This window comes from Lonchura striata, chromosome 5, assembly GCF_050655825.1.
Source record: "Lonchura striata isolate lonStrDom1 chromosome 5, ASM5065582v1, whole genome shotgun sequence".
Taxonomy (NCBI): Eukaryota; Metazoa; Chordata; class Aves; order Passeriformes; family Estrildidae; genus Lonchura; species Lonchura striata.
In genome coordinates, this window is record NC_140707.1 from 37,941,085 (window position 1) to 37,958,115 (window position 17,031).

General features: G+C 35.0%; 1 protein-coding gene across 5 annotated transcripts in view; it reads right to left on the reverse strand.

Annotated features, from left to right (window-relative positions):
• The window catches only part of TTBK2 (tau tubulin kinase 2), a 75,501-nt gene that overhangs the window by 11,405 nt on the left and 47,065 nt on the right, over positions 1-17,031 (reverse strand). For 4 of the 5 annotated variants that reach the window (XM_021533523.3, XM_021533521.4, XM_085581877.1 and 1 more), the window contains 8 exons: positions 15,583-15,648; positions 14,913-15,005; positions 13,838-13,963; positions 10,821-10,978; positions 9,599-9,815; positions 8,013-8,224; positions 6,258-6,858; positions 841-1,089 (listed from right to left, as the gene is read on the reverse strand). In XM_021533523.3, coding sequence (XP_021389198.3) covers positions 841-1,089; positions 6,258-6,858; positions 8,013-8,224; positions 9,599-9,815; positions 10,821-10,978; positions 13,838-13,963; positions 14,913-15,005; positions 15,583-15,648 — 1,722 coding nt within the window. The remainder of the gene's footprint in view (positions 1-840; positions 1,090-6,257; positions 6,859-8,012; positions 8,225-9,598; positions 9,816-10,820; positions 10,979-13,837; positions 13,964-14,912; positions 15,006-15,582; positions 15,649-17,031) is intronic. The other variant, XM_021533524.3, reaches the window with a different exon arrangement.

Genomic DNA, 17,031 nt, shown 5'->3' on the forward strand with positions numbered 1-17,031 from the left:
ATATAATCCAAATGAAATATTAATGGTAAAATGATGATGATGATATGATAGTCTTATGCATTAATGCTATGTCATACTGCTTTACCCAACAATGCAAACTCACACTATTTAGCAGATCTCAATGTTTTTGTGACCAATACAAAAAGTACCCTTAACTTCAATTATGATTGCAAGCCTTCATCTTTCATATTGAAATGAAACTGGAAATACAAAACTATTAAAAGTCCCCTTTATTTAGTGACATTTTTTCTTTACCTGTGACCTCCGATAATTGCCATCTTTATTTTATATACTGTAAGCAGGGGAAAATTGTATTATTTGCTAATTTCCAAAGAAACAATCTGACTATTTCTAGATCCCTTTTTGTCACATAAAGACAGTCCAAATTTTAATATGTCCTCCCAATTTGAAATTCAGCTGGTACTGTGATTATAGGAATCCATAATTCTTAGTTTGAAATTAAACAAAAAATTTAAAAAAATCGAGATTTTATAATCCCATATTTTTTCAAGAGAAAATCTCTGAGGAAGTGAATCTGTCTTCCAGAACATCCAAAGATGCTTTGTGCTCCAGATCTTAACCTGAATAACAGCTTCTTAAATATTCCCCTCTTCTAAGTGGGACAATATATCTTTGTCACAGAGTATTCCCAACTCTATTCCTGGAAAAGATCCATTCTTCCTCCCCAACTTGATCTTTGTAAACGTTTTTAGGATGCTGTGTATAGCAGTATGACTAGCATATGCCTAGCACCAGACTGTGCAGAGCAACTGAAAACTGTTAAACTTGACAGATGACTGCTACAATGCAGTCCCTTCTACGAAGACAAGGCTTATTCACCTGCTCAGGTTGTGCTTTTGAGATGCGAATGACAGGGGGGACCTTGCTGCCACAGGGAATGACAGGAAGCTGCCTACGAGCAGTTGAGCGGGAGGAAGAGGAGTGGCTCTCAGCTGGCTGACTCCTTGGTAAAGCAGCCTCCCTCAGAGGGTCCGAGTGGATGGACAGATAGGCTACAGGGCTCATGGTGCGGAGGATGGGACTTGAAATTCTTGGAGTGGAGAAATGCAGCATATGACATGAGTTGAGCTGTGAGAACATGGCGGGGAAGAAAATAAGGTTGAATATATTTTAATAATTCTTGTTTGTGTTTCACCTATATGCATTCCCTCAAAAACCATATTCACAACTCTTTAAGAGGCTGAAAGTTCATCATTTAAGAGGTGTCTTAAGTCTAATCTTCACATTTTTCATCATCCATTTTCAAAAATACAGTATCAAAATCAAGAGTAATCATAATTTCTCTAGCTGGCCTCTTCATTCACTCAGTCTTAGAATCATAGAATCATTTAGGTTGGAAAATAAAATCAGATTCTTTAAGCCCAACCATTGCAACTATTATAACTGATCAGTAACAATACAGGGCAAATGTAATAAACTAATAGAGTCTGTTTCAAGGACATTCTGTACATCAGTTGATAACTGGCTAGTTGATCATTGACCGATCCTTTCAAACACTTAGCACATCTGCACAACATCCTAGCTGTGTTTCTGAGATTACTAGATTTATAGCATGTACACCCAATGAAGGCTTTACTGCTGTGCCAATAGTAGCATACATTAAGAACAGCACCTGACAGGATTAATCACTAAGGTTAACACTAAACAATTCTGATGAAATTTCCCAAATATGGGACCATACTACGAGACTATACTGGCCTGGAGAATCAAGGAACAATTGCATCATCTTGAACTACATTAATTAAAGCATTTAAATAATAGGTAAGAAAAAAGACTAGGAACTGTAAAGTCTTCCAAACTAATAATTTTAGACAAAGTACATTTTTAATTGCTTATTGGTGATTCTAATAAACCTATATCTTTGATATACAAAGCTAAAATCAACTGGTTTTTTGCAAGACCTTTTCCACTACTGAATAAATATCTGATGGTGACACATTAAATACCTGTAAATGAAATTGCTATACATAGTTTGCAATTCTTTGTTCCAATCACAGTTAGAGAAAACCATGAAGAGTAGAGATATGGAATTTTTCTGCAAGCTTCATGAAGGTGACTTTGTTTTCTACCACAGTATTTGCAATTCTAACCTATATCCTTCAGAAAGCAAGAGCATCTAGCAAGCATTTCTGTTTCTAAGTAAAACGTATCTTTTAATTGTGTCAATACTAAAGCTTCAGTTTCCACAATGTATAGATGACTTGCAACTGGAAAAAAATGGATTTCCGGTATCTCATGAAAGCAGCAAATAAGGATAGAAGGTACATGAAAATTTAATTACTTACAACTCAGAAATAAAAATTTAAGAGCAAGCTTTGATAAAACATAACCTTGACATACAAAATTTCCCTTTCAGCAATATTTCTAAATAATAAAAATAAATAGATTCACACAGCAAACTCTCTTCTATAATACACACACACACACAGATATATATATATCTACTCAAATTTGTGTTGTCAGCCAAGTGGGACCAAAGCAAACTGTTGTTTAATTTAACTGAAAATGAAGATGGAAAGAGCTGCTACATGTTTAATTACTTCAAATTAATTATTTCTTATTTATTAAAATATCTGCTTGATAAATATAAGTTGCAAGGTTTTGTGCAAGCACTGTATGGAGTTCTTCGCAATTCAATACAAACACAAAAAATTAATGAGGGCTGGGTCCACAACACAAAGTCCAGCTCTAGCCCATTAGTACCATGTGTAGGAAAAGAAAACCAGAGCCATATGATGCAAAATGTTGCTCCAGTATAAATTCACTATTAGTGCAGATCAGCTCAAATTGTTTTGACAAATTAGCTTCATAGTAGATGCTACAGCAAATCCCATACTGTCTGTCCTACAGCCAAAGCCAACATAAAGGCATTATTAAAGCATAAAGTCAGCACATATACCCTTAGCATGCTCTGAGTATTCAACAGATATGTAATCATGTGCCCACCACAACTAAGCCAGATCAAACTGGTCTTTGCTGGTAGCACACAGAATCTGTATTGCAACTAAAAAACCAAGACTGATAACATGAAAAATACTTCTCTTACCTGAAGGCCTTTCTTTCATAATAGATAGCAAAATTTGCTGTAATTTTTTATGCCTGAGACTTTCTTATCCCCCAGCTTACATATTTTATTCTCTTAATTTTTGAGTTCAAGTTTCCTTTCTTAACTGGTGCAACTTTAAACTTTTAACAGAATGCTGATGCTGCGTATAACATGTGAGAAGTGATATTATCAACAATTACAGGAAGTCCACAAACACAAACAATTTCAGGAAGAATATTTATCTACAAATGGAAGAACTGTAGACCAGACATTTCTTTCCTTCAGGAGAAAATAAAATTATGGGTGAGTGTATGAAATATTAGTTTCACATACAGAAACATCCATGCTATTACTTACTAAAATATTGAGCAATAAAGCTCTGAAAGAAATTAAGAACCAAGAGTCAAAGTAAAAAGGAAATATTAAAAAAATACTTGTGATAGGAAATACTTATGATAGGAAAAAATACTTATGATAGGAAAACTATTTTATTCATTCACCACTGAAGTTAATTCCTTGCATATTTAACAAACCTATCAAAATAAGCCCAAAAAGCAAAACTGTACTTTCTTCTAAATGAAAGTGAAGCAGGTCAGTCAAAATCCATATGGGAAGTAGATGCATAAGCATGATGATCAGGAATGCTGGCATGTCCTAGAGTTTCAGGCTGTTTGAAACGAGTGAACTATTTCAGTAATTATATTAAGCTTCTATACTACTATAATTTCAACATCTATTTTTAACCCCTTTTAGTAACATTCATTTGATTTATAATACTAAAATTAACGTTCTTGGATCTAAGCCTGCTCTTAGTAACTGGTGCAGTATAATTAAATGAGCAGAAAAGTAAAGTATGACCTTTGGCTATTATTTTTATTGCCAGGAAGGTGCTACCTAGAAAAAAAATAATAAAGAACAAGAACGTTTGATGCACAACCAAGGATCACATTGAAAAAACAGTTTCAGGGTAAGTACTCTGAGAAAGAAAGAAAAGGACACTACCAAGCAGCTCCCTGAGGTCACCAGGACATTCAAACAGAGAGAATGACAGGAAGAAGAGGCATACACACACACTTGCTCCCAGTGAAGTGACAAGAACATCACCAAAAAGAACCGGGTTCTAGTACCCTTTATAGGGAATATTTAAGTATCCTTTATAAAGTGGAATACACCAATGAAGGCCAAAAAGAAAAGCTCACTCTGAAATAGCCTCTTAGGCTTTGTGTGGCTTTCCAGGGCTAATGAAGTAGATGGAAGACTACCACAAATTGCCATCACAGTTGGAGTAGACACACTGTACAAACACACTCTGTTCCCAGCTCCTAAACTGGCTAAGTAATTTCTAATTTCTTTATTCCCAGGTCAGTTATATTTCCTATTGTACATCACTCACCTTTGAAACACCAAGTTCCTTCCTGCCATTCACCTTGCACTCCCAACACTACTTGTCCTTCCCGCATAACATAAACTATATTAATTTCCCCCTTTTTTGAGGTAATGATAAATGTTACTTATCTCCCTGCAAAGCCAGAGTAAAATATAATTTCACTCAAGTTTTTACTTCAGCCAGTATTTCTTCAAATGCATTTTATAATAAATAACTTTGTTTGCAACCATTTCTGCTCCCATGTTCTGAAGCTTCTTCCTTTTCAGACAAAGATAGTGTCCATTTTTTGCACTGTAGTACATAATATTTGTACCACCTCTACTTTTAGTTTAAAGTAAAACAGCTATTTCCTCCAAAAGAGCCATATTTGTATAAAGTGTACAGTGGTATTGTGCATTTGCATAGAAAATTACAAGCTGTTTTTAATGACTTTTGAAATAAAGACACTTGATAATTAGTATTTTACAGGACCAAGTGCTGCTCTTTTTGTTTGCTTTGCTAAAACTGACCTTAAAATACAAAAACAGAACAACTTAAAAATTTAAAATTATTTCTCACCTTTAAAGGTTTCTAACCATCAAAAATTCTTTCATGTAACTAATATTTCAAGCTGAATCTCAAAAATCTGTTGTTTAACACAGTTCTGTATTTTCTATTATATAAAACAAATCTTCTATAAACTACATAATTTAAAGTATGATGTCAAAATATAATATCTTATGAAAGATATGATCTTGCCTTTCCATGAGAATCTAGGCACAGTTGAAATTTTACCGTGCTGCTATAGTTAATTACATTGAGTAGTTCATTTTCACTATAAAAGATATTCCACACCTGATAATAAATTACTAGCTGGTGATAAGTTTCTTTTTCTAATGAGCTGGCAGTATCTTTCACAAAAAGTAGTGATACAAGAAGAAAAAATATAGCCAGGTTTCTTGGCTCAAGGGAACTTGAAATAATTGACCTTTAGATCATACATGCCACAATATCTACTTTAAATAGGGGAGAAATAAAACTGTGAGGTGATTCCAAATCACTTAACCATTAATCTCACTTACTCTTTAAGTAAAGGCAAAGAAGTCTTTGGTAGAAACAGTGACAGGAGAAAAAAGTAAATGTTCAAAAACTGCAACAGAGAATTCTTCAGAAAAGACAGAAAAGAAAAACAAGGTTATGCAATGAAAGCACAGCAATCTGTCTTAGTGAAAAACACAGGAGTAAAGTAGGAGTTGCAAAAGTCTTTTAAAAGTGAAAAGCATCAACACTTTATAAAAGGCAACGAGTTGCTTGTATAGGTACTATTAGAAATTTCTGAACAGGAAGAAACAAAGTGAATTCCAGAAGCAAACACTGCAGGAATCATAGCGAGAGGTGAGAGCAAGTAACTGTTTCTTTAATTTCAGCCACTTAGATTTTTCCTGAAACATATGAAACACTGTAGCACAGCATTTTACACATTCAATTGTAATTTTATGTTTATGTACTGCAAATATAATAAATATGTGTTCACATGAGTGTGTCTCACTCATTAGGAATCACTGCACAAGGAGCTTCTTTAGATAAACATATAGATAGATAACTCTTTGTTAAAGGTGACCAGTTTTGTGGATCACACCTGCAGAACAATTAGCGCTTCCATGGGTGACTGTACACAGCTGTGTAACAGAATATGGAAGATCAGTCTTCAAGAATCAAGTCCCATACCTGCTGAAACTAGGAATTTTGGCTACACTGCTGTATTTTATTCACCACCTTTACCATTTCATCTTACAGTTCTGAATCAAGCAGAGGTTTTCTTACCGGAGTGAGTGCTCCTTCTGCTTGAGCTTCCATAGGACTTGTAGGGGTGGCCGCAAGAAGCTGTCCTGCAGCTCCAGACAGAAGTTCCAGTTTATCTGTAAGCTGTTCAGATGCAGCAGGATGACATTCCATGTCTAGAATAAACTCCACCCCTGAAGTTTGGTTCTTGGCATGGACATTGTTTCCCGCCCAACCGCCCTCTCTGGACTGCTCTTCTGGAAGGGGTTCCTCTAGAACTTGTAGTACCTCTGGCTCTTCATCTGAGGGACTTCCAGTCATTTTGTGCCCTAAAGCCTCATTTGTCCTGAAGTCCTGCAAGTCCCGTTCCTTATCTATTATCACCCATTCCTTAGAATCAACCTCCTGCCTGCAGGAGCTTAGGTTAACAGCTACAAATCCATTGCTCATAACACCATCAGCATGGTCAGGAGAATTAGCTGACACAGGCTTTGAAGCATCTGGAAGATACTCTTCATCATAGTGCCAAACATGGTCTGTGCGGGCAGTCACAGGAGCAGGAACAGATGTTTTCTGAGAAAGAGGAGGAGCAGCAGCAACAGGAGTCTCTGCCACTTTCAAGTCTTTCTGCTTCTTCTCCAAACTTAAGAGAAAAGAAGTTAACATCTGAATTAGTTAAGAATTAATTAAATAATGTAAGTTACATTTAAGTGTTTTCAGAAGAAGATTACTAGATTTGTATAAAAATTTGTTGTCATATTCTAGAACAGCCTGCAATGATTCAAAGATCCACAATTTAAGACAAGTAAGTATGATTTCAAGTAAAAATGGATGGATGGTCTTAGAAATATACACATTTTTAATTTTAGTTGCAATATATCACATTGTATTGTAAATATAATTACCAGAAGGGAGAACTGAAAGAGAAGAACTCAGTAGTGAGGTTACCACAGATGCCTACTCCATTTGTTACAAAGCAGAAACTCAAAGTGGATCAGAAGAAATAGATGTTTCCTGCAGCAGTTATTATCCATTTTCAAGAAGAAGGTTATTTATTGCTTTGATTAATTCCTTACTTATGCTTTGCAGAATTTGCTTCATCAAATAAATCCAAATTCCTAGCTCCCCTATGAAGTATTTAGAAGGATTTTGTCACTGTCATCACCCCAGTTCTCTTCTACTGTCCCCACAAAGCCTTTCAGTCAGATTTCACTGTGTCCCTCTCCCATTATTCTTTCTAGACACCGGAAAACTGAATCAATTTTCATAGATCTGTCTCTTTTCTACCTTCAAATTCCAATTCTCTGTCTTCCACTAAGATTTTTTTATATTGGTGCAACACCTTTGGGCATAAGTCTGCTACATGCAGGTAGATTTCTAAATTCTTCACTCCACTTCCTGTAAACTTCCATTCTCATGTGATATAGCCTAATCTCATGTTGCCTCTATCGAGCACCTGATGTCAACCTTCTTATTCAGGATGACTTGTACTGACTGTCATGAGTATGCCACTGAAGAAAGTTAATAAATACCAGGGTTACAACCACTAAGTCTCGGATTACAAAATTCCCAGCTGTGGAAGTCCAGTTCAACTGTATTCTAGCAGTAATCATTTTCTAAAGTAGCTGCCAAGCAGTGAAATCCATTAATTGAGCAATATTATTAAAAATACTTTGCTGTAACTTGCATAAGCATACTCAACAGTTCCATTCCTGCTCTTCACACAGCAGAGATAACAGAATCCCAGTCACACATCCTTAAAAAGATCCAAGCAAAATGAAAACACAGTTTCTTTACCAGGTCTCAAGAAACTTATCAGTGTCGGGCTTAGACTCCAACGTCATACGCTTCTCCAGTTCAAAGCTGTGAATGGAACGTAACTTTCGCACCAGTGGAACATCTCTGTCTAACTGGGTGGTCTCTGAGCGAACTCGAATTGGAGAACCAAGACTTGGGGCATTTAGCATTCCATTCCCTGGTCCATGGCTGTTTTCTTCCTCTGTGGCAGCCTGTGCAATATGCAAAGTAAAAATTTAACTTACTAGGAGTGGTAGAACAAGAGGAAGACAAGGTACTACATGGTAAAGAACCTCCAAAATTTTTTAGAATGTGAAAAGCAGATTTGTATTTGTAATGACCCTTAAGTTCATTCCATAGTTAAGGTAATTCAGATATGCTCTTCAGCACACACCTACAGCAGACAAAACACTGGCAATATACTGGTTCTGGGTAAGTCTGAGAACAGGAGTATCAAAGGCCCAGCAATACAGTTACATTTACTCTGATACTTCACACTCATCTCTGAAATTTTCTTTAATAATAGTCTGAAACTTTGTATTTGGTAGCATCTTTGGTCTGCTTTACAGTCAAGTGCTCTTATTAAAGAGAAGTTAGCTTCCAGCCTTTTTGATTCTCTGGAGCATATAACACTGTTATACATTAAATCTACTAAATATTTCTGTGACTTTAAACTATGTTTTAACCCAACTGCATTCTACCTTAATAATGACTGAACATGATTTAGAATAACAACTGAATATGATTTAGAGCTGGGAAATCATGATCCTGCTTAGTTTCTACAGGTGTAACAAAGTGCCTTTGAACTAAAACAATCTCCTTTCTCTCTGGTAAAAATAAACAAACAAATAAGCACATTTGAAAACAGGCACCATGCATTGGTCCTTCACACAATACATTTTTATCCCTAGCAAATAATGAGTAACAGCTTCAAAAGTAGACAGCCCTCCTAGATAAAGAACATTTTAGTACCATGTTAAAAACACTGTTATATCAAGAAAGAGGCAACAACTATCCAAGTACAAAATACTGTGGTTGTGAGTAAGGAAGACAGAAACCAATTCTCAGAAACCACTTTTGAAAATAAAGCAGTATTCTCTTCCAAAGGCCAGCCAATGAACCTCTGCATCAGTACAAAGGTATTATATCTTATGGAGATAAAACCAACTGAATTAAATGGAAACTGCCAGTCACACTGTCAACTGGAGAACACTAAAATCTTCTTTTGCACATTCAGTATTTAGCTTCTACACATGCAAGATGCAGGAAAATTGCTTTGATTTCATTCAGTGAGCAAGAATGAAGATCATGTCTGAAGAAAACAAATATTAGTAAACTACAAAGAGTTTCAAATTATCAGCAAGCTATTAATCATAAAGACCTGATAAAGTGACACAAGACCCAAAAGCCTGTCTGCTTTTTTCCGTATATAAAATGTGTTATCTCTATTGTAATTCCTTTTCTTAGATCATTCTGTATCATTCTAATTGGTATCAGTACAACCGCCTTATTAATTATATCTTATGTGCACTACAAGAACATGAAGCTGATCAAAGATGGTCTTCACAATGCAGATTTTAAAGTACCTTACAGATCCCCAGTTTTATTTTGTTTCTGTTTGCATCCATTTCTTCCCAAACATCTTTTTCCTGAGGACGGTGATGTCCAGGGGATCCAGGTAATTTCTCTGGTGATACACCCACAGGAATAACATTCTCTCCATCACTGAGCTGTTCATCAGGGAATACTTCATCTGTATTTTCCCGCAGCAAATCTCCTGGGATAGGAGTGGCATTGGCAATTCTGTAAAAGTAGTTTAAAAATTAAATCAGAAAAGTAAAAATTGTTGTACTCTCATTTCATATACTTCTCAATTTACAGAATTGAGTAATTACAGTAATTTCATACTTCTCAATTTACAGAAATTATTTTCTATTTTAAAAGAAAGAAACAAACAAAAACTCACAAAGAAAATCACATTTCTGCAGAAAAATAAATCTTGGAAATTATTTAACATAACACCTCCAACTTCCTGGCTTTCACAATTTATTTAATTTAGGTAAGTAACAAAATATATAAATTTAAAAAAACTCTACCACATAAAATCTGTTCTTTGAATGTTTTTGAAGCCACTTCTGAGAAAATTTGCTATAGATCATGTCCAGTCTCAACCTCTCTCTGATTGTTCTCTATGTATTCTTCTAGTCAAAAAAATGAATGGCACCCATAAACACTTCTTACATTCATCCATAAACACTTCCAATATTCTTCAGTCCCCTGAGATCAGTAGGGGTATTATTAAACATCACATCTTGTCAAATTTACTTAATTACAGAATGTGTCATATAACATATTAAATATTATTTCAAACACACCCAAAATCTAGTTCCAAATTTCTTATAAAGATCCAGTCATTTTTCAAACTTATAAAGGAAATTGCAGCTAGAATTTTATTTCAAGCTTACAGAAAACAATGGGTTTATTTCCAGGCAGTTGAATTTGCAGGCACTTAAACTCAGGACACATTATTTAGTTTCACAAAATACGATTTAGCAAAGGATGGATGAGCAAATTTATATGCAATTTCCTGGAGTACTATTTTTATTGCTGTAATTTTCGGACTGCAGTGGTGATCTTTCAGGATAGTATAAACTGGAACCCTAAAAAGGGAAATACTTCAAATGCTCCCAAACCTCCCTTCGTCTTTGCATTCAAAATTCTGCAGAAAAAGCCTAAATTATGGAGATAATTTCCCTTTGGTAGGAAGCCCCGCTGTGGCTGCCATTGAAGAGACCACACCGTGCATACCCAATTGCAGCCGGTGTAAGACGAGTGTGCAACTGAGGGGTGGTTGAAGTTGTGGTTGTTGTCAGAGAGCCATCAGTTCCACTCTTTTCCCAGTCAAAAGGGTCACTTTCAATAACCCCAAACGTTTTCATGCTGTTGTCAAACACAGACATGAGAAGCTGAAAATAAAGAAAAAAGATAATAACCTTCATTTCTGTCTAAGAGACCAAACAATTAAGAAATATCCTCCTGTAATACTGAAAACAACATTAAAAAAAAAAATTATATGAAACACTTCTCATTTTTCAAGATTTTGAGGCCAAGATATACAAAATTGCATTTTATTAAAACAGAAAAAAGTCCACTCACATCTGTGTTTTCACAGGGCATGAGGCAAAGATAGACCATAGACTTTTACAAAAGACAGAAATACAGAGAAGCAAAACTACACTGCTGCAGAACACCATACAATGGCTCTCTAGCAGAGGAATAGAAAATAATACATTTGGTAACACAATGAAACCAAGGAAATGAATGAGATGTAGGAAAGGATACTGATCTGCTAATTCATACATTTTTGTAATAAGAAATGTATATAATTTACTTCATATAATGCTGACATTTATACTATAAATGTCTAAGTATTCAACCCCCATCTTATGCTGTGAAAAAGTCTTTAGAAAATTTGTGTCCATGACAGAATAAATGGCATCACTTTCCTCTCTCAGTGAAATAAGTTTTGTCTCATTCTAGTCGCTGAGGGGAAGGTTGTGTTCATATCATTCTCTTACTCTGTAACATTCCTAAGTTTTTTCTCTAGAAGCTAAAAATCTGGGGTTTTTTCCAATCCAGGATGCTGAAAATTTTTCCACACTCTCCTTTGGCATACCCTTTGGCAACTTAAAATAGATGGGAAGTTTGGATCATTTATCTTGTATAGAGTGGTGTCACCCATGTATTTTTTTACTCTCAAGAACCTTCTGTGTGCCACCTGTCCCAGTCATTTCTGTAATCCTACTGAAGAGCACAAAGCCATAGTTCACTCTGTCCCTTATGTACTGTGTTTAATTTTTCTCTTCCTCTAAACATTAAGCACTGTCTCTGAAGTAATTTTTAAGGTCATTCTCTTTTAAATCTTTTTAACAATTTCTGCTATAAGGCAATACAAACTCCAATGCTCAATGATATCAGGAGGCTGAGGCAATGTAGGCACAAACACCTGAAAAAAATAAATATCTGATATTGCAAAATCAAACACAGCTTCTTGACCTAGGTGATGAACGTTTTAGACTGCAAACTCTTCGAAGCAGGGATATACATACATTCTTGTTCAGTGCCCATCCATAAATACAAAGAATATAATAGGTAGGAATAACACCACTGCCAACACAAGTTAAGAGAGACCAGAGTGTAAAAGAGCATTCTCATTGCTCTAAATAAAACCACCCGCTCTGGTCTAAAGCACATGAGCAAGCCTGTGTTGTAAGGCTCAGGCTGCAGCTACACAACTGCAAATGTTCCATGCCACAGGACTGTAAATTACTGGGCTTTCTCTATCATGGAAAAACTCTGTCCTAGTATCATGTTAATTGCCGAGTGCATGTGCTGTGTTAGATACAAACAGACCACAAAAAAGGATTTGCAAAAATATGGCTATCTATATACTGTAATGTAAAATGTATTTACCAGTCTATAATCAAGGTTTTTCTATGCAACATCAAAATTTCTGCAATAGTACTTTTTACTTTAGGAAAAGAAATCTGATACATCTTTATAACCAGGTATACAAAACACTGAAAACTTTTTCCTCACTTAATTGTAAACTATAGGACATATTTAATGGAAATTTGCAATGGAGAAGAGGAAAAGATAAATCAAAATATATATTTTTCAGGAATATTGAACTTTTTTTTTGTGTTTGTAATAAGTTGCTTTTTTTAACATTCATATTTGTTCACAAAAATTTATTTGTTTTGCAAATGTGCAGAATCATATACCAGTATATTTAGAGAAATCCACTTATAACAGGAAATCAGTTATTCCTTGAGATTTTCAGCTCTTATTTCAATTCTTATATATCTTGATTTCTTTGTTAATCTTACCAAGCAAAGTAGAGGAGTTGCTCTTATCAAAGCTACAATTCCAGAATTAGCTAGATTTATTTATTCAATTGAACCAATTACACTTGAACACCAACAGAAACTCATTCCTTCTGATTTCACTGATTTAGGGAGTTGAACAAAGGCACAGAGGCACGACAGGTCCTGCAAGTGGGAAGCAGGAATGCATGTTTCTGGGAGCCAGAAGGAAGGCACACAGGGACAGCTTGCCATGCTGTGCAGTTTGATTAGTACAACTTCTCAGAAGTGCAAGGCTGAGAAAACTCTCAAGTCTCTCCTTCCCTGCTTTTCCTGAGCATTCCTCTGCTGCTTTCCACAAACTGGGAAGAAGTTCTGCATTGCTTTATTGTTTAATCCTAGGTCAACAGTGAGTGAGTTAAGACACGTTCTACAGCATATCCTCTCAGCACATACCACCTTAACCACTGAGCAGAGGCTGCCCATTTCAGCAGGCAATGCTCTCTTAAACAAAGGAAAATGACTGGTCTTCTGTGATCTCTGTACACAATACCTCAGTTTTGAAAACACACCATGAGTGTATGTTGTGCTCTAGCTGTAGGTGCTGAGTTCCAGACTCTGGAAATCTGCCAGGACAATCCCTGAGAGGATTAACTTAAGGAGCATGTACTAGAAGCTGTGATAGTAGGATAGCTCTCAATCCTAACAGAATACTGACTGAAAAACAGGTGTCAATTGTTTTTAGAAACTTAACAGCCTTACACTTCCCAAATGGAAAAAAATAATATATTTGAACTACAGAGTTTCCATGGCACTAAACGGTCATTAAATTAACTTTGTGGTGGTACAAACCCTAATAACTACCAAGATTACACAATGAAATCAAAGTAAATTGAAGATGAAACAGCATAAAACTCTCTTCTTTATAAAACAGAAAGACAAAATAGTACAAGTGTTTACCTGGTAATCAGGCTTTGTGAAGTAATCCAAATTAGAAATGTGATCCAGAAAGACGTTGAATTCTTGAGGAAGATGTTTCAACATAAGTCTGTGTTCGTACCTTTCTTTAATGGAGCCCACTTGCTCCTAGGAGTAAGTAACACAACAAATAGTGGCACATCTTCATTCTCTGTTACAACACACTCACATTCTCCATTACAGCCATTCAACACACTATTAGCCACTACATTTCACTAAATGATAGTGAGAAAGGCCATTCTACACCAGATAGCAAGATAGGAGATTCTGGTTTTGGCCTCAGTACACTTGCAAAATAATTTACAAACTTCAAATTCAATATGAAAACACTGTGTTTGTGTTGCTTGTATTTAAATACTGACTGATAAGAAGAACTGCCACTAAATGTTCCAAGCCTTTCTAGTAGTATGTTTTAAAGATTTAAATATCTTGTTGCATCATGTCAAGTTCAGTAATCTTTTGGTGTATATTCAGTCATGTAAGATGAATAAATCAAAACCAGAAAGGAGATGCTACCTATACATCACACTGTCACCTACCAATACATAAATCACATCAGAGAGTAATCTGGTTTCAGTATGATGTCAAAAGAAGTTGCAAGAAGTAATAACAGGCCGATTATATATTGTTTCTTTGCATGCTTAACCTATGACATATGACTAAAGGCATTACTGCATATTGTCCAATCCACTTTTGTTCTCCAGCAAATAAGAATAACCTATTTCACAAATAATCAAAACAGATTAGACATTTTAAGTGCGTGAAAAGTTGAAATAAAGTACTCAAGTGATTACTGGAATAATGAAGTAAATGGCAAATACACACTTCTGCCCTTTACAATAATTTCAATCTAGAAGTATAAACTCCTTTCTTCCTAGAACAATTAGTAAAATTTGATTGCTTTTTATACCATGACACTAGTCACAAGAACTAACACTAGAAAACACTGGAAAATGTAATGTTAAAATTAATTAATGATCCTAATGATTTATCACAGTATTTCCTCAGAATCCAGAAGTAAACCTCCCTCATGCTCTGGTTTCACCTCTAGCTTTACCTTATCTTTTATTTTTCTCCAAGGAAGCTGCCCAACCACAAATTCCACCAACATGTAGAAGAGAGACCAGAGGTCATCATGCCGACCCATTTCCTGTAAAAAGAAATATTATTCTAAAGCATATTACAAATACCTAAACAAATGGGAAGATAAGTTCTTTACTGCTTGAAACTTAAGTTCTTATATAAAATTTAATATAACCTATGCTACAAAACAAGTTAATTAAATCCAGTGGCTATTTTAAGGAGAAACATACAAGTAAATTTCCACAGAAGACAGAGAGAAATACAATAAAAGTTGAAGTGTGTTAAAATAACATTGCAAATCTTTGTTTATTCAGATTTCTTTAGAGTATGATGTTAAGACAACATACTGGGCATTACGTACATCATAAAACTCAGTAACTTCACTTTTTAAGCTTATTAACTTGCGATACAATTGAACACCAAAGATAAGTATTAGAATCACTAATAATAGAATCATTATTTGTACAATAACTTTTTTATCCTCAACTACTATAAATTACATTATCCTTTCACAAAATTTATAGCTAATAATTTCTACATAATAAATGCACAGATAAGACTACAAAAAAGGGAATGAATAGTAACTGTATTACTGATTGCTCCCAGCCGCATGAGATGGTTTGGATCCAGATTGCGATACTCACTCTGTTTCTATGAGCGTTGATTGATGCATATCGTACCGTTCCTCGAAAACCAGCAACAGCTCGTGGCTGTCAGAGAACAGGAAAGAGACTCATTGTCAGAAATAAACCCTCTGACTACTCAACTGGGCAGCTACAAAGTGAGTACAGAGCCACAACATATCTCCTTGGAGATTTTATTTCAGTTTATTGTGCTTCTACAAGTTCTCAGTAGAAATTCAAGTGGGCACTAACTGGCTGACCAATAAATAGCAAAGTCTGCACTAGAGACACCAATTTAAAAATATTTCTTTCTTTTGCAGTTTCTGAAAACCGGCATTTCTTCCCTGATACTCTAAATATCTTGTAATCATAAGTCAATTGATGTTTCATAATTAGAGAATGTATTTTCCCATCCTTCTTTTATTCAAATAAAAGTATTACAGAAGGATTTATATAATTGATGACAGTCGTAATTAGTAGATTTTTTTTTTTAATGTAACTGTGATAGTATTACTTTGCCTAAGAGGGATATCCAATCCATGCTACTCCCTTAATTAATCATTTATATATAGACAAAACTGCCAGGACTATTAAATTTGCTTTCTTTTATGCAGTCTTATCTTCCCAATAAATAGTTCTTTTTGTTTCCTCTAACAATGAACATAAGAAGCTTGAATTATCTACCTCACCTCTGACTTATACTTAGAGAGATACTGTTGATCTGTCTGCTCTCCCAAGACTCATGACAATCTTAAGATTTTTTAAAACATTTGCACAATATATTGGAAAGTCTGGTTTGATACACAAACAAAGATAATCACAATATGTAATTGATATCTTAAGATAAAACACTTTCATCTCTCTCTACCTATATAAATATATATATATACACATATACATATATATGTATAATTTTTTTCTTATCCACCAACAGATGCTATACAGAGGTATAATTTAAATAAATCAGGAGCTGCCATTACTGTCAATAAATCTAATGATTGAATCCAGCAGGATTATGCAACAATATATTTTAAAAAGGATTCAACAGCCTGTATAATCAGTCTGCTAGAGTAGCACAATGAGAGCTTCTAGGATGTTCTTAACATGAATAGGAACTCAGATGATATTCCATAGATTTTAGACTTTGCACATCATCATATAGTTTAAATGGTGATCAGAACATGTTTCACGTTCAGGCAGGACAGACTTGACTCTCTGCCCTATCTGTAATTTTATATCATATTCTATACTGAACATTACCTTGAAATGTTCCACACTGAACATTACCCCTGAAACATAACACTGTACTTGCAGAAATTTCACAGGACCATGTAATTAGAAAAAGAATAGCTCAAAATGCTTTAGAACTGCTAAATTTTAGGAGAAAATGTTTTTTTAAAAAGCGCTTAAATCTCTTTAGTAGTTCTGCAGGTTGGTGGTAAATCATCCAGCTAAGAGGAATAAAGAATC